This window comes from Protopterus annectens, chromosome 15.part0, assembly GCF_019279795.1.
Source record: "Protopterus annectens isolate FY-2018-M chromosome 15.part0, PAN1.0, whole genome shotgun sequence".
NCBI classification, from domain to species: Eukaryota; Metazoa; Chordata; order Ceratodontiformes; family Protopteridae; genus Protopterus; species Protopterus annectens.
Genome location: NC_056749.1, coordinates 466,001,149 through 466,020,395, shown reverse-complemented (window position 1 = coordinate 466,020,395; position 19,247 = coordinate 466,001,149). Strand labels below are relative to the sequence as shown.

The window sequence follows — 19,247 nt, the reverse complement described above, 5'->3', positions numbered from 1 at the left end:
CAATAGTATAGCTCTGCTCAATTTGTTTGCTATTATGTTGGATCTCCCTGGGATGTGTGTTGCTATCAGAAAGCGATTGGAAGATGTAGCCCACTGCCAGACCCTTAGGGCTTCCTGACAAAGGGGGTAAGATTTGGTACCCCCTTGCTTGTTTATGTATCAAATTAAAGACATGTTGTCTGACTGGATTGCTATCATGCCTAGAGGGAGGGACTCTTGAAATGCTTGCAGCGCTAAAAGCACAACCTGCATTTTCAGGATGTTTATGTGCAAATGGGCCTTGTGTTGATGCCAGATGCCTTGAACGGTCTTCCCTAGATAATGCCCCCCCAATCTGGGAAGCGTCCGTGGTCACTGTGGCTTGGGAGTAGGAAGGAATAAAGAGACAGCCTTGAGATACCAGAGGAGAGTTAATCCACCACTAAAGATCCTTTTGCATGAATTTGTTTTCATGATTTTGTGCGTCATTGGTAGTTCTAGAATTGACCACTGCATCAAAAGTAACCAATGCAGTATTCTCATGTGAAGATGAGCTAAGGGAATAAGGACAACTGAGGCAGACATTTTTCCCAGTACCTGAAGAACTAGTTTGGCAGAGGCTAGTTTCTTTCTCATCAACATTCTTACACAATACCGAAGATAGTCTTCTCTGTCTTGTGGAAGTTTTGCTATCATCCTTCTTGTGTCTATTTCTGCTCCTATGAAGACCAAGTTCTGACATGGATCTACAGCAGATTTTTCATAGTTTATTGTAATCCCTAGAGAGGAACAGAGTTGTAGCGTGGAGATTTTGGCCAGTAGCAGAAGATGCCTGGTTGGGGTGGTTATGAGCCAATCGTCCAGATATGGAAACACCCGGAATCCTTGATGTCTCAGGTGAGCTGCGACTACTGCCATGCACTTGGTGAAAACTCTGGGGGCTGTAGAGAGACCAAAGGGCAGAGTTCAAAATTGCACAGCTTATAAACAAAGAGATTGTGGCTAGATCTAGAGATATCATTGTCCCCATTTACTTAGTCCTCACTAGGCCAATCAAGGAATATAATGACCCTTTGGCATGTACTGTCTAGACATGTAATAAATAGACAGCCCCGCAGAGACATCTACTCAAAGGAAACAAGGCCTAAACAACATGTCTTACATGGACCGGTTCAAAGTCCTGTCACTATACTTTGCATCATAAAAACCACTAAGAGTTAACCTCTGTCTGGCATGCAAGGCGAAAATGCACACATTAGACCTGGAGGCCATTCCTTGACCAAAACCTTCTTGACAGTCTACTCTGAAGGGGGAAATAAGGCAAAAGAAGTTACTGCAACTGGCACTGGCTGGACAAAGAGATCACAGTGATTCTACTCCCAGTGGCTGAAAAGCACTGTCATCACCTTCCATCAGACAGGAGAGGGAGAGGCAGAGAGAGAGTGAGACAGAGAGGTGGAAGACCACATGGATCTGTGGTGTTGCAGACTTCTTTAATGCACAGTTGTAGCTATAGGGACCAGAAGATATTGCCTGGAAGCATCGGTGTGACATTAGTCTTGTTCCATACTTGCTGTGTGACAAGAACCAGCACTACGTCCACAGGAGATACCAGTCAGGAAGGTGAAGGGAGATGAACTTTTACAGGAGGCATGAGTATCAAATGATTTTTGTGTGTGTATGGGGGGGGGGGGGTGGACTAATGACCAGCTTCCTTTTTCTGCATGATTTATAACATTTTCCAGAATATAGGGTCATCAAGAGGAGTAAAATGGGAATGAGACATGTCCTTGTCATCTGTATCTGGCTCAAGAGCCCTGTGGGGAGCCTACAACAAATGGTTCCTTTTGTAAGATCTCTTGGCACGCATCCTCAAGTGGACCTACCAATGGAGGAAAAGGAAAACCCTGGCTCAGACATCCCCTTGCATTTCTACCTGGCACTTTCAGGTCTGCTGTCTCAATTTCATGAAGTAACAAGAGGCTAAAAATCTGGTCACAACCAGTAGCAAAATGTGGATTAAGAATGCACCTACAGCAGATGGTCCCGATACTAGCTTAGGCATCACTGCTCTTGATGCAAAAAACTCTGGCACCAAGCTCCTCTAATATAGGTACTGAGTGAAATGCCAGGACACAGACTTGAAGCTAAGTGGCTATCAGGAGCCCATGTTGATAGGGATACTCTCTGCCTCAATGGCTCAAAGGCCAAAAATTCTGACCTCAATATCAGTGCAGAAAAAGAATGTGGTGCTGGACCCAAGTCAGTTACTGCCTAAGCTAGGGGACAAAGTGGCAGTCATTGCCAAAGGCACTGATGCTGAAACCTATGGCATCATTGGAGGTATAGACATGTTTGAACCACAGTGTCTATGTTAGCACCCTTGCTGACTTGCCTTGATGTAAGTGGCACTGAAACGGGCAGATAAGACTAGAATATTTGGGGGTGTAAGCATCAGCCATATGAAGAAAAAAAACCAAGAACCTGCATCCCACATTCTCTTCAGTGCATAACATACAAAAATAGTGGATAAAGGTATCAACTGCACACCTCTTCTTGGTTTTACAAGTCATAACTACATGCTTTACATCAAGAAACCCCTCTAAAAGGGCATGCGCTTTGGTGTTTTTGCATCCTCTTGTCTTGGTGATACTGTAACTGTTGCTAAAATGGTTATAGTACAAACTTGCAGCAGTTATTGTACTCTCCCCTGGACTGACAGAACATATAGGATTACTACAAAAAGATAAGACATCTCCTGCTCCACATCACTAAGCAAAGAAAATTAAAGTGTGCAATCCTAAATGAAGTCTTGGGTTCATCAAAATACCACAGCCAGGAGCATTTGTAAAAAAAATTAAAAAAGAAAAAAAAACTCTAGCTTCAAGTGGCAGATTTACAACATTATATGATGTTCTAAGAGCAGGTGATGCAGCTTTTCTAATTGTACTTAAGAGATGGCTCATGACAAGAAGTGGCGAGGTGGGCACTTCTAGTTCTCATTACGATAAAGACCTCTAAAAAATCTGTGCATGGTCTACAGAGATCTTATAAACAAATGACCTCACTTCCCAGAATTCTAGATGCACTGATTAAGGGCTTGGGTTAAGTAGCAAATCTTACTTGTAAGGCTCTGAACCTGAAACATGTCTAACTGGTTCACAATTTGGTTGGGGGGGCTACTTGCCTGCTGTCAATGGGAACATCTTCCAGGGATCTGAGGCAGTCCACATAGGACATGTTATTTATACCCAGTTTTTTGTCTGTGAGGAATCTCTGTGGTTGCTCCAGATGTTGCAAATGCCTAGGCAGGTACATGCTGAAAGGTGTGTTGCACTCTGTTGGTCTAATTAGGACTGAGTACAGCTGAACTATTACCTTCTTAGATCTGGATGCCATGTCCTTACTTATAAGTTGTGCCATGTAGAAGGATTTTCTCACCACCATGGACATATGGAGATCAAAGTTCAGTTTACTGTCAGCCGGACTTCTGAAATCCATTACCACTGGGTCTACTCTTGGGGTAATGTTATCAATGTTGTAATTTCTTGGGATGATCGTCTTCCCAAAGGGTATAATTATACATTTTTTGCAATGAGTTGTAGGCCACGGCTGTGGCACCAGTTACTTGTCTGTGTCAGACCTTCCTGGAGGTAATCTACCTTTGTGTGTGTTTTTGTTTATCCTCACAAACAGTGCATATGCATTCTTTGGCCAACATTATTAACTTCCTAAAAGATAGTACCAGTTTAGTAACTTATCCAAGATTACAGATTCAAAAACTGTGGCATCAGTCAGAAATATAAAGTGTTCCACAAGTGAACTGTAATACTGTATACATTACTCCCTTGTTTACAGTTAATATTTTCCACATGTGGCACTGCCATCTGAAACTTCTGCAACTACAGTCTCAGCTGGGAGTAAAAATTTCAAGTCAGACCAGTTTCTGTGTCTTCGTGTAACTTTACTAGGCCTCTCTCAAGATTACAGCTGTATGCTGTACCCCTGTTTTTGTTCACTTTGTTTGGTTTGACCTTTGAGACAGACATCCAGCAACTGTCTGTTTCAATCCATTAGTAACCAAATTCTTATTTAATCACCCTCAGAATTCTCCATCCTGTGTTCAATTCCCATTTTTTTTTTTAATTCTTTGGTATCCTTTCCAGCTCGCATTGTCTTATTTTTTCTTTTTTGGGATAGTTTTACCCTACTGTCTGCTGAACATCAGCCCCCCCCCCTCCAGTCAACAGGCCCATTTGTTCTCCATCACCAGAGAAGGGGTTGACCAGGAGGGACCATTATTTGGACAACCATTGGGGTGGCTTAAGATTTTTTGCACTTTCAGCTCTATCCCCATGCACACAGAGGAGGTGCTGAGAAAAAAATGTTTAATGGGCAGACTGGTGAGGACTTCCCCAAGGGGCATTTACCTCCAAGCAGCCCTAAACCTTCCCTGAAGCATGCGTGGTGGTTTCCATGCTTTCCAATGGGGAACTTACACAAACTCTGTGTACCCCAGGGGTGAGCAGCCCCCCCCAACAAAGATGGGAGCAGGACACACCCCATTCAGTCCTCCCCCTCCCTGCTTGGTAGTAATTGCACAAAATGCTATCTCTCACAATATTACAATTCCATCCTGGCCAGTACTGACTGTGGGGGTCCTATGACCTTTGTAAGCTTAGCCTTCCTGTAGTATGCCTCGTCTCCCACTCCAAACCTTTTATTTGTGCTACAAAGTTGTTTCTGTAATGAAGGTACAAAGCTGTTTTTGTTGTGATCTCCAAATTCTGTCTGAACATTCCAGAAATGCTCTTCTTGACACACAATGCTGAAATATGTTTGCTCACTGCAATACCCCCTGTAGTCCCTTCTAGAACAGGTTATGTATCCAAGCAGAAAGATCTAACCTCTAATCAAACAAACTGATATGGACTGTAGCTATACATCTGCACAGTATTTTCTGCCACCAGGTCCCATCTAATGGTCACCATTAAGCTTTTACTTTTTGCATTATTTTCATCATTGCCTGTCTTTACGGGAGCTCACTGCCCCCAGGACTATAAGCTGTTGTGGTCACAGTTTCAGTACTTAAGTTCTCTGCCATTTCTCTAATTATATCATTACTGGATTCTCCAACAATGTCACTGAATAACTTCTGAAGCGGGAGATGCTTGTTTATCCAATAAAGTTTTCTTTACAACTTCTGATGTCTGTGTGTTGATAATGATTTCTACACAGAAATGTATAAACTGACCTTGATATGAAGGTACTTAGTAACATGTTCAAGTTAATGTCTATCCACAGCAACTGTATCATTGTACTCAAAAGTCTGCTATACTTCAGGCAAACTTCAAAACTAGTCAATCTGTTTTAAGACAAGTCTGTTTCCTGAATTACAAAGAAGTTTCTGCAAACTGCAAACAAAACACTTCCAAACAAAATAGTTTCTTTAAAATGTAGTGCTCTTCCTCCATGCTCATGCCCTCTGAATCTGTGAGGACCTCTCTATCAATGATTTGCATTAAGATCTTTATCTAGAATGTCTATTTATTAACAAGGTGAGTGAACTGATCCAAGGACCCTTTACCTTAGGTCATGGCCAAAAACACACACAGAGTGGAGATGAATTTTTTGGCCAACATTATCAACTTCTTAAATTATATTACTCTTACCAGCTTAGTACCTTACCCTAGTTTACTGAAGAGATCACAATAAGATGTAATCATATTACAAAACATACAAGAAAAATACAACATCCAAGAGGATTAAACATGCAAAAGGTAAATAATGAGTAAACAGGATAATTGTTCTTTAAGCAGAAATTGGATCTAAAGGATCAGGACACATGGCATTACAGCAAAAACAGGAAGACCATTAGTTAAAAAGGATAAACATGCTTTTAAGTTATTATGAGACGAGTAACTCATTTATGTGAAGATGGACGTGTAGGGTGTTTAATGAGAGTATCTTCATGAAGTGCAGTATAATACACAGGGTGAAGTAATCATACTTTCTAAGAACAATGCAAAGAATAACCAAAAATAAGTTTAAAAATAGTACAACAACAAGGAGTCACTGCAACATTAAAGCCTTACCCTGTAATGTTTTCTAGTAATGTTATGTTGATGGTGTAGAGCTAGAGAGGGAGATCAAAGCAACAGGAAGAGGAATACAGAAGAGAGGCATTAAATGTGCCATAGGGTGTAGAAGTAGGGGGCGATGAAGTGCTCTAGCTAGACAGCATCTCTGAGGCACTTGTATTGTTTTTTTATCTATCAAGTGAGACAGAAGAGACTTCTTGAAATAAGTACAATTTTCAACTATTTGGTTCAAGTACTGAGTTTCAACAATCTGGAGCAAGGTTAGAGAAGGATCCTTTACATGTAGGAACAGTAATGAAAGCCTAGAAAGAAGTTAGAAGTTTGAAGGAATACCTTGAGTTTTTAGTACATAATTTGTTTGTGGGGAGGGAGAATGACAATATCCTCGATGAACAAGTTTGTAGTCGAAGGCAGGCCCTGTCAACACTGGTAGCTATTTTCCTGCAAGTGTATGGCAATGGTGCGTAAATTTCCTGGAGATGTAATGAAATTGGAAAATCTGATTTTCAACTTTCTGAAGCAGAGCAGTATTTTGTAAAGAACCCAAGGCAGTGATGGGCAATCCATATTCAAGCCTAGGTAGAACGGTAATGGCGGTGTTAATGCAATAAAATCCACATCTAGCAAATTCATGTGTCACTGACTACTGAAACATCACTGCTTTACTTAACCACCCCCAGCATACAAGGAAGAAGCCTTGCCTGTACCCTAGATTATTACACATGGCATAAGAGCAAAAACAGGAAGACTATAGTGCCTTTTTAAGCAAGGTTCAAATGACAAATTCACCACTGTAACAGGTACAAGCAAGCAAAATCTGAGGGTAATGCTACTCAATGTTAGAAGTCTAAACCTCAAAATGAATTCACTCGAGGCACTCCTTAACATGGAGAACATCGACATCTGTGCAGTGACAGAGACCTGGTTCAAGGCTCCAGAGAGCACCCCTGCATTACCAGGCTATAACTCATACAACACCTTTCGGCCACCTAACCAGGACCGAAACACTAAAGGTGGAGGCATGTCCATATTCATTAAGGATATGCACACCTCTAGGCTAGTTGCTCAGCATAATGCATCCGAGATTATCCAGATTATACAAGTGCAACTAACACTGGGCAAGACCGCAATCCAAATTGTAACTTGCTACAGATCCCCCAACATGCCCCAGGATCCCCAATCCTCATTTCTTAATACACTGGAAAATATTAGGGTACAACCCAACACCCTCATAATGGGCGATTTCAACTACCCCACCATTAACAGAAGCACTGGGTGTTACACGCATAAAGCATGAGTCAACACAGCACATGTTGCCAAGTGAAGTACAGTACTTGACATCCTAGAAGATACAAATGAAAAACCACAGACACCTTCCTGAGGTTGGGCAGGAGTGCAAAGCTCAATGGAGTCACATGGGGAAGACTGAACTATAAGGCAACTTCATCCAGAGGTCCCACCAGATGACCTGCTCACTACTACCATTCTCTCACTGTTGGAAGAACAAATTGGCCAATTAGACTGCCTGGGCAGGAAGAAATGGGTCATGGGGCTCATGTCTAATTCAGGGATGCCCAGTTCTTCCCATCATGGAACAAATGGGTTGAATGGAAACTGGTATTACAGCCACAGAATACAGTTGTGTGTAGAATGTACTGGACTGGAAGAAAAACAGAAAAAAAAATCACTGCTTTGTCATTTTCCCATGACCAGTGCTGTTCCTACTACTTATATGGATGTCTTGCTCAAAGGTATTTCAACTGAATTACCCCTCTATTACTACACATTCTTTGCTAGCAATTTTGGTGTATTCACAGAGTTATGGCTTTTCCATCTGCAAACTTCATTAGAATGATCAGTTTTTAATATCTTTTCACTTCCCTCCAACTCACTTAACTGATTATTGCTGTCTGAAGATTTTCAATGAAAAATGTATGTGTGAGTATGCATCTACCCCCCCCCCCCCCAAAAAAAAAAAACACCATTAAAAAATCTCTGCATTTGAAACAAACTCTTTGGTAAAAAAGTCATGCTGCCTTCTATATCTAAATATTTTGCATTCCTTCATTTTTTTTTATGTCGTCTACCTACTTGTACAGTATAGCCTTCTGGTATGTGCACTAAAATGCAGCACATTAAAAAGTCCTCAACACAGGAATAACTCCAGATTTCACACGAGCCACCTCCCACTTATCAAAATGGCTAATCTGGCATAAAATGCTTATTTCCAGCAAACTACTGTAGCACCTTGATCATTAAACTTGTCCTAGGTCACAGCCAAGGTTGAATTAATCTACAGCAGAGCTGACCTGAATGATTCTTGCCCCAAACATTTGCTCCAACTACGGCCATTCAGCTATATGCATCATAGATATCTGCAAGGTCCCCCAAATTCAAAAACATATGAAGACAGTCATCCATTTTGCACAGACTAGGCATTCTATTTATTTATTTGTGTTTGATTACCAGGATGGTCCAATCCTCATTTCAGTGGAGTTCTGGGAAAAAAAGTTCCACAGAATTATACACTTTTACAATAAAAAAACAAACAAAAAAGACAAGACAGAAAAATATACATTACAAAATTAATAACTTTGCATATGACTGTAATTATTCTTTCTCCTGAAGCAAAGCCATATAGGATATGTAGTATATAAAAATACATATGGATGTGTTAAGAGTGGAAAAGTACAGTTGTGTACACTTACCATAAATGTAGATGTTCGAGTGTATTCACTTTGCAGTCACCACATTTGGGTTATCTGCTTGCAGTAGCCCTCAGTCGGCCTGATTATCAAAGTCTTGGGTCCTGCGTCGGTTGCTGTGTTATCTTCCGTGATGTCAGGTAGTAGTCAGGGGTATAAAGCATGCAGTCGACGCCATTACATCGTTTTTTCTTGCCCCAGATGTCAGGTGCCCCCCTAATGGGAAGCAATTAAATTATATAGATATATATACACACACACACACACACACACACACACACACACACACACACACACACACACACACACAAGGTTACACCTCCAACAAAAAAGCAAATACACCAAAAAGCTTTTAAACCTAGTAAAGGAGAGTAAAGGTATACCCAGAAGAAGTCAGGGGGCTGGAGGGAGGGTAACCAGGACTGCAACAGTGAATACACTTGAACAATCTACATTTATGGTAAGTGTACACAACTGTACTATATTCTTCGCGTTTCACTGTTGCAGTCACCACATTTGGGTAGATTCCCAAAGCTAAGGATGGGAGGAGGCATTTAGATAGCATTAGGATCAGCTATAAGGCCCTGCAAGACTGCAGTGGCAAAGCCAGCTCTGGATTTAGAGAAAATTGGTAAATGGTAATGCTTGGTTAAAGTATGTACAGAACTCCAGGTAGCAGCTTCTAGGATGTCCCTGGTAGGTACACCTCTGAGAAAGGCCGTGGAGATAGATGCAGCCCTGGTTGAATGGGGTCTAATCCCCTGTGGGATAGGTTTTCCATGGTGCTTATAGCAGAAATGAATGCAATGGCCTATCCATTTGAAATGGTTTGCTTTGAAATAGCCTTCCCCTCTGCCCCTGCAGCAAATGCCACCAGCAGTTGTTCAGATTTCCTTTGAGGTTTAGTACTGTCCAAGTAAAATCTACGTTGTCTGTGCACATCTACAGAGTGTAGTATCCCTTTCCCTTTTGTTCTATGGATAAGAAAAGAAGGTTGGCAAATGAAATGACTGATTAAGAGCACACTGGATACCACCTTGGGCATGAAGGAGGGATTGGTCCTGAGGGACACCATGTCCGTATGAAAGATGATGAAAGGCTCCACTGCCATAAGGGCCTGTAGTTCAGATACCCTTCTTGCTGAAGTAACTACTAGAAGGAAGGCTGTTTTCCAAGAAAGAAATTTTAACTTTGCACTTGCAGCTGGCTCAAAAGGAGGAAGAGTGAGTTTTGCCAATACAAAATTAAGGTCCCAGGCTGGAGTTGGGGCTCTCCTGGGTGGTCTTAAGTTTTTGGCCCCTCTGAGGAACAGCTTGAGCAGTGGATGAGAGAAGAGGGGTGGCTCTGTGTTGTAATGAACTGAAATAGCCGAGGCGTGAATTTTGATGGAGGAAAAAGAAAAGCCCTTGTGAAGCATCTCATTTAAATATTGAATAATCTGAAGTAAATTGGGTGCTGCTCTGCCCATCCCTTGAGTTTGGTTCCAGGCACAGAATCTTTTCCATTTTTCAGCATAAGATTTTCTAGTACTAGGCCTCCTTGTCTCCAAAATGACATCCAACACTTGTTTACTGAGGGATGGTAATGGAGAGATTAGGAAATTAGCCCGGCTGCCAGGGTCAGGGTTTGAAGCTGAGGGTGCAGAATCTGGCTCTCCTGCTGTGACAGCAGGGTAGGGGTCAGAGGCAGGTGCCATGGAGCCAGTAGTGACAAACTGCGCAAGAGGGGGTACCAGTGTTTGCATGGCCAGTCTGGTGCAATCAGTATCATCCTTGGTTTGTGCTGTTTGATCTTTAGTAGTACTTTGGAGAGGAGAGGCAGAGGAGAAAAGGCATAAATTGATAGATTTTTCCAGCTGAAGGACAGAGCATCCACTTTCCAAGCTTGTTTGTTGAGAGTCCTTGTGCAGAATTTGTCCAACTGGTAGTTCTGGGGGGAGGCAAACAGTTCTATATCTGGGCTCACCCATTTCTTGTTCTATATCTGGGCTCACCCATTTCTTTATCAACATGTTGAAAATCTTTGGTTCCAGTTTCCACTCGTGTGGGTCCATGAGATTTCTGCTTAGGTCATCTGCCAGTGAATTTAGCCTGCCTGGCAGGAATTGAGCCTGTAGATGCACTTGGTAGCTCAAGGCTGTGTTCCACAGAGCCATGGCTAGTCTGCAGAGAGGGTAAGAATGGGTACCCCCCTGCTTATGTACCACTTAACAGTGGTGTTGTCCGTCCTTACCATTAATTGTCCTGGAAGAATGTGGTCCTTGAAGGCTGTCCGACCATTCTGTACAGCTAACATTTCTTTTTGATTGATATGCAGGTGCATTTGACTTGGGTTCCATTTGCCCTGAATGCACTTCCCTGCCAGGTGAGCCCCCCCATGCATAGTCTGATGTGTCTGTTAGGGTTTGGATGGCAGGGGGTAGAGTGAATGGTAGTCCCTTGTTTTGGTGGCAGGCCTCTGCCCATCAAAGGAACTCCAACTGTAGGCATGTTATGACAGGGATCATTGCTTCTAGATCCTGAGAATGTTGACCCCATATATTTTTTTAGATACCATTGTAGTTTCCTCATATGCAGTCTTGCATATGGAATTAGTAGAATGCAGGAGGCCATGAACCCCAAGGCTTGCAGTATTTGCCTTGCAGATAGCAGGGTTTTTGTGGCCATTAGTTTGAAGTAAGTTGTCAAGTGAATTTGTTTCTCTGGCATGAGGAAAGCCATCTGGGAAGTTGTGTTCAAGCTTGCTCCCACGAATATAATTTGTTGACAAGGTACCAGATGTGATTTCTTTTCGTTTATGGTGTACCCCAGACAAATTAGTACAAATGCCAGATGATTCAAAAATATGTCCTGGCTTTCTGCCTGAATTAGACAATCGTCCAAGTATGGGTATATTTGAATATTTCTTTGCCTGCAAAAGGCAATGACTGAAGCTAGGCACTTTGTGAATACCTTGGGCGCAGTAGATGAGCCAAAGGGCAGTGCAGAGAACTGACAGTGCATGTAGCCTGCTTTGAAGCATAGGCATCTTCTGCAAGATTCCCTGATTGGGATGTGCAGGTAGGTTTCTTTTAAATCCAGTGCTGCCAACCAGGCATCTTTGCCTAGCATAGGAAGTAACTGGTGAAGAGTTAGCATCTTGAATTTTGGAATCACCAGAAAGGCGTTTAATATAGAAAGGTCCAGGATAGGATGCCAAGAGTTGTCTTTTCTGGGTACCAGGAAAAGTCTTGAGTAGAAACCTTGTCTCTTTTCCTCTTCTGGTACAGTTTGAATAGCATTTATACTTGAGAGAGAGTACTTGCTTCTGAGCCTCTGCCCACTGATTTGGGGTAGATTTGGCCAACCGTTTGGAGTTGGTAACATGTGGAAGTGAAATCTGTAATCTTAGGAAACTATATTTAAAACCTATTTGTCCTGGGTAATGAGTTCCCAGTTTTTTGACTGCAGAGCAATCTTCACCCCCCCCTAAAGGAGCAGTCAGTTGAGAAGTGCTTGGAAGTTTTAAAGTTGTCATTGATACAGTTTACCATGGGGGGCGGGGGGGGGGTGTCTTACTGTTACCTGATTTGGAAGTGGGAGCCCCCCACTGTTTAGTACTGTGCGTACCCTGGGACTGAAGCCTGGGTGTTCTGCTGGTTCTGGGTTTGGACTGAAGGCCTGGAAGAGGCAGGAAAAGACCAATCCTTAGAGGGCCAATGCCTACTAAATCTTGGAGGTTGTACTTGTAGGGAACCTTTAACAGTTTGCACAGATTTAGCTTTTTCCTCCATCTTTTTAAGTACTACTTCTGCTTTGTTGCCAAACAGGCAGTCCTGATTTAAGGGAACATCCAGCAATTTAGCTTTAACCTGATCTGGCAAAGATTACTTCTTAAGCCAAGCATGCCTTCCAAGTACAGACCCAGTGACAGCAGCCCTGCAAGATGCCTCTAGTGAATCAAAACCACATTGCAAAGTATGCTTTCCAACCTGTTCAGCAGAATGCATTAAATCCTGCAAATCCATATTTTCAGCACAGTCAAGAATCATCATAATTTTCTGTTTAAGCAACCCAATGATATGCTGCTGATACTGGCAGTTTAAGGTGCTAATGGCCAAAGTTGCAGAAGTTTATACTTTCTTACCCCATCTACCCAGCGCCCTGGAGTCTCTATCAGAGGGGATAGGATTTTTAGCAGTAGTAGCCTTGATGCTCTTGGGTCCCTGTGAAATGGTCTCAGGATCCGCAGTAGGATTTTTAAAAAGGAACTTGTGAGAGTCAGGAACCCTGTAATATCTATTAGGTTTTCTGGGAGCAGGAGGTAGAGAGTCAGGGGCCAAGCTAGATTCAGAAAAGGCATCATCAACAATGTCTAGTACAGGAGGGATGGCTAAAGGCCTGTGCTGGGGCAGAAGTAAGAAATCCCTAAGCCTCTTTTTAGAATCAGAGTAATCCTGGCTTTCCCAGCAAAAGTGCTTCCTAAGAGTATGCAGGGTTTCACCAAAAGAGAAATCCTCTCAAGGGAAAGCAGAGGGAAGAGAGCCCTCTATCAGAATCCTCATAGGTAGATAAGGGTAAATCCTGGTCATCAGAGGAACCAAAAATTTCAGAATCCTAGTCAGAAGTATCACAAGCAAATTCAGTCCTAGGTCTCTTAGAGGGGGAAGGCTGGCTTCCCCTGATTAAAGTAATAAGGTCTTCAGCCATTCTTATCTGTTTTTTAGGGATAGAGGCCTGACCATGTGGTCTGGGCATCGGTTTTCTAGGCATAGTTTGAGTTTTAGGCCTTGAAGAAGATGGCATCGGTTTAATATTCAAGTCAGTAGACCTGAATAAACCCTCAGAAGCCAGTGCCTGCACAGCGGCTCCGGACCCATCCGAGGTAGAAACATCCGCAGGTTCCACAGTTGAAGCATCTCGCGGCATACTGGACTCCGAATGGGTCTCAGTAGAGGCCTGCAAATCTGAAGTAACAGGTATTAGGGGCTGCGAAAGTGCCTTACAGAGTACTGGCAAACTGGCGACTGGCTTAGGAGAAGCGCTGTCGGCAGCTTTGGACCTAGGCAACCTTTCTCGGTCTTTATCTTTGAGTTTTTTTCAGAATGTCTGTAGTCGGATGGCTTACTGAAGACATATCTGGATAATTGAACTGAGTACCAAAATATTTAGAAGCATAAATATACCGACGACAAATAGTTTGTTGCTTAAATAAGGCACAAAACCAACAGCGAGGTACATCGTGGTCAGGGCCTAGGCAAGGAATACAGTACGAATGGAAATCTTTGTGAGGTATTTGCTTTCCACAAGAAATCCAATTATTGACTTCTACTGACATCGGTTTAGAGCAAGAAAAAGTTTCCCCAACGGGGCACTTAGCTTTAGTTGAAGACTTGGTTCTGAAACTTGAAAGCAAAAATTTCAGGAGTCGGCCGGCCAGCACTTGCGAACTGCTTCTGCTTCGGGCACCACACGGCAAGAAAGACTGATGTAACGGCGTTGGCTGCATGCTTTATACCCCTGACTACCTGACATCACGGAAGATGAGACAGCAACCGACACAGGACCTAAGACTTTGATAATCAGTCCGACTGAGGGCTACTGCAAGCAGATAACCCAAATTTGATGACTGCAACAGTGAAACATGAAGAACATCAACTATAAATAGAAGAGACAAGAGAGCAAGAAGGCATTATTAAATGGAAGACTGTTAGAATGGTTTACAGACAGAAATTAAGTATTAGTGGAAAGGTGACTGTTTAGAGTTGGAAGAGAGATAATGGATGTTTCTATGATGATAAAAGGCAGACAGCATGATTACAGGGAAATATGGAGATAAAAGAAATTAAATTTGGTTATAATATATGACTAGGCATCAGGAAATGCAAATGTTTCTACTGCTCTACTCCTGAAATCCCAGCTTAATCTGTTATTCCTTCTCTGCATTAAGTCCCACCAACAGGTTACCAGATTTGAAGGGATATTTTATTGTAATAAAATATCATTTTTACTTCATTACCCTGCGTTTTATCTGTGAATGACTAAAATAGCTACCGTGTATGTAGAATGGCTACTTTGTCAACATTACTGTGGAGTTTAAGAGGGCTTGCAGATACTAAGTATAGGGTGCAGAAGTTTAGACTGCAGTACTGAGTATATGGTGAAAAAGTTTAGACTGCAGTTTAGACACTACCTTCCCTACTAGGGACTTATAAAAGTACAGCTAAACAGAAAGGGGCAGGGGATTGTTAAATGGAATACCATCTCTGGTACAGTTTTAGTGGAGTCTAAAACAGAAGTTGCTGTGAAAAAGGATAATTAATAGATCATATAAAATATCAACTAACAACTAAGAATCAGAAGAGATTAGAGAAGATTTGGAAAAGGAATAAAATGGCACAATACAAATAACAATGGCAGGATGTACATATGGCTCCCAAGTATGCACCAAAGTCAAGAAGATTTAGGATTTTTGCTTGGAATGGCTTGCTTGGGCATGTTATACCCAAAGCAGACTTCAAAGAATTTTTCCTCAAAGAGACAGCAAATGTTGAAGGTGTGATGGGGAAGAAAGAGGTAACAAGAAACATACTTATTTTGAGCATAGTGAGTTGGTAGATTTTAAAATTTCCCTACAGAGCACTCTGTGAGAAATATTAGGAAAACAAAAGGAAGTATGTAAGGAAATGGTTCTTTTGAGCTGGAACATAAGATATGAATTGTCTAGATATAGTAAGAGTTTCATTCTGATGACTGCTAAAAAAGCAATTACTAGAAAACGAAAATCAAACTCTACACTAACTGCATCTGAGCTACTAAATATTGTAAAGGTGATAAAAGAACTGGAAGCAGGATCTCTAGAAAAGGGAAGGAGCACATTGTATAGAAAGAAATTGAGTTTGTGGAAATGATGCAGGTCAGGAGAAGTGAGTTTTAAGAGGAGGCAGGAAATAAGCAATTTATGTAATGTTGGACTGAATGACAGATATTAAGAAAAAGTGTGCAATTTAAAATGTACATAAATGTAAAACAAATGTTAATATCATCTGTATTCTTTTCTATCAATGTATTTTAATAAAGCTGTTGAAATAGTAAGTTTACTGGGAAACAAAATAATTCTTAGAACTAGAAGTGGCAACACCTTGTGTGGCAGTGGCCTCCCTGGCTCCCGATGAGTATGTTGTGTTTTGTGGTCTATTTTGATCTGTTTGGCCTGGTCGAAGGTGCACCATGATGTCTGTAGTATCGGTGTTGCTTTGTTTTTGGGGTTGTTGGACTGACATCAGAACTGAAAATGGAACTTTGGGTCTTCAGTGGTGAGTTGAGCGAGGTGCACAATGCAGAACGCTAGAATCAGACTCTTGGTTGCCAGTTTGTTTTGTAAGTCCGGTGATGGATTTTAGTGGGTCAGAGGGAGCTGGACTGGATTTAGAGGCTGATGATGACTGTTGTAGATGCTGGAGCTGGTGAGGATAGAGAGAATGGTTGAACTGGTGGGGCCAGTCAGGACAATCGTGCTGGATGCAGATGGCAGGGGATCATGTTTTTGTTTTGAATCAGATTTGGTTGGTGGTGATGGAGACTACCTGACTGGGACTTGGGATGCTGCTGGTGTGGAGACAGTAATGGTGGTGTGGAGACAGTAATGGTGGTGTGGACGTAGTGAATTGCTATAGTCCATGGGATCAAATGGCTGACTGATGCTTCCTATGCCTACTGTTGGCTTGGTCACGGTTGTTGTAAATGTATTTTGTTTCTGTGTTGCTGTGCTTTTCTGTTGTACACGAGCTTGGAGAAACAAAATTTCCTTCAGCTCTACACTTGTGTATGGTCTGAATGACAATAAAGTTACTTTGGACTTTGACTAATCATAATTAAAATTTACAGAAACACTGCCTTTTTTGTTGCTTGTAGTGGACTGTGGGAGCAAGCAGCTGCAGCTGGCTCAATCATTCAGGACGGAGTGAGATGCAGCTGGTGTACCACGAACTATAAGAGTGCTGAGGGATTATAGAAAGCAGCTACTGTCAGGTAAGCTTGTGCTGAAGGTAAGCTGGCAGGATATGCGTATAATTACAGAAGCATGCACAGGCTCCTTTCAGGTCATTAGCAAAACCTCAAAATGACATGGGGAAGAGTTAGGTTAGAGAGGGAGCCCACATGATTAGCATGAAGACCTGCTCCCTCCCACTCAACTTGTTCCTCTAGAGGAAAATTGGTCAACAGGGCACTCACCGGTCACGTTCACAGTAAAAGAATGGGCAATAGGGCTCTGATGTTGTCCAGGGAACACAAGCACCTGTCTCTCTTCCACTGGAAGGGCAAATAAGAGTGCATCAGGTGGACTGGGGATAAAAAAACATAGCTTTTTGCAGAAACATCTGTGAGCTCTGCACATTACTAGCAAAAAACAGAGACTTCCCATGCTTATATACCAGAAATGTCAGACTCCAATGCATGATATTAGCAAAGAAAAACCTGTCAATAAATGAACTACAGCACAGCTCCAACTTGCTAATGGACATAATCAAAGTCTAAATCAACAGACTAAAAAAGACATTTCTACATTTAATTACAGAATGAAACACACAATAGATATCAGGAGATTAAATATACAGCCAGACATCAAAGAGCATTTTCTCTTGCATATAAAACAATAAAAAAAAATCAAATCATTTATTTTATCCTGAGGGAGGTCGGTACAGATGCCTCAATGTGAAACAGCAGTGGTGTTCACCACTTCACTATCTCAGCAGTAAAACTTAACCAATGTAAAAAACTGCTGACAAACTCTTGAAATGGAGAACACACAGACAGACAAAAACACTTGCAATCATACTGGCAAAGTAGTGCATCTTTTAAGAGATTATAATGCTTTCCTAAAAAATCATTTAACTAAATGTTACCTTCCACCCAATCTCTAAGCTTAATTTCACAGCAAATAAGTGGAGCACCCACTCGGCCTGTGCTATAGTCGTACACTGCAAAGAAAAAAAAAATGAAAATTACAGTAATTGCCAAGCAGAACTCAACATTAAAATATACAGCATGTCTTACAGATTGTAGTGTTATCTTACACTGCTCGTCTTTGCTGAACCACCCTTAACAGCAAAAATACATATTTTTTAAAACAAAAAAGAGGTGCTGCATAAATGTATATGCACTTCTGCATATTCAGAGTGTTTCCAGAATCCTAATGCTTATTATTTTATAAAAATGAAAGTTCTTTCAAAGGTATTTTCCTTACCAGCCAAAAAATGCTAATTTCTTTGAGAACATTTATCATTACTCTTCATACAAGATGAATGATGACACATCTTATAATTCTGGGTTGCCAAGCTGCGTCACTCCAGCCAAAATTAAACATTATTTAAAAAAGTGTGTGCGACTGGTTTGTGTGTGTGTACATACAGTGGATATAAAAAGTGTACACACCCCTGTTAAAATGCCACATTTTTGTGATATAAAAAATGAGACCACAGTAAATCATTTCAAAACTTTTCCCACCTTTAATGTGACCTATAACCTGTACAATTCAATTGAAAAACAAACAAATCTGTTAGGGGGAAAAATATAAAAAAATAAAAAAAAAGTACAATAAGCTGGTTGCACAAGTATGCACACCCTTAAACTAATACTTTGTTGAATAGCATTGCTCATCCCAGTCTGGATTTTTAAGCATGAAGATCTGTACTCTTAGTACTGTCATTTATGTATTTTACATTTGTTAACTTGGGTAGTCCACTGGACACAGGTCCATTTTGAATGGAGACCCGGGGAGAAAAGCTCCCGACAGAACAATAACATGTAATACAAATTAATACAAAGTTTGCAAAATAAAAGCTCCCGACAGAACAATAACACGGAATACAAATGAATACAAAGTTTGCAAAGAAAATTAACATTCAAAAAATGCAGGGAGTTATAAATCAGGTACTATGTATGGACATATCAGGAACAGTTAATAAAAACAGAGTTATAATACTATTCTAAAATCCATCTGTTCTCATTCCTGCTTTGACTCATTAGCAAGCTCTTATGAATCAGATGTTATAGCAACAGCACACAAATGACAAACTCTTGACACATCAAGGAACTCCATGGATACTGGCAACATAAAACTGGTCTAAACAGTCACCAAGCTTAAAGACTTGAGTTCATTCTAATCTCTAGTAGTAATTCATTCCATAATAAGCCCTTTGATGAAAATAACACTCCCCCCACCCCCGTTTGTATTATAAACTGAATTGCTCTAAAAAATGTATTATTCCTATTACCATAACTATGTTACCTTATATCCGTACAAATTAAATTTAACATTTATTTACCAGGAAAGTCTGACTTGGAACAAAGCCAATTTTCAGTGGAAGCCCGGAAAGAAATGCTCCAGACACATGTCTTTGTAATGTGGGAGGAAACCAGAGCAGCCGGAGGAAGCCCACACAAATGCAGGGAGGATATGCAGACTCTGTACAGAAGGCACC

At 41.3% G+C, this 19,247-nt stretch overlaps 1 protein-coding gene across 1 annotated transcript in view; it reads right to left on the bottom strand.

Moving 5' to 3' along the window:
* The window catches only part of ACSL4 (acyl-CoA synthetase long chain family member 4), a 469,611-nt gene that overhangs the window by 207,743 nt on the left and 242,621 nt on the right, over positions 1-19,247 (bottom strand). Inside the window, exon 8 of the mRNA XM_044057282.1 lies at positions 17,670-17,744. Coding sequence (XP_043913217.1) covers positions 17,670-17,744 — 75 coding nt within the window. The remainder of the gene's footprint in view (positions 1-17,669; positions 17,745-19,247) is intronic.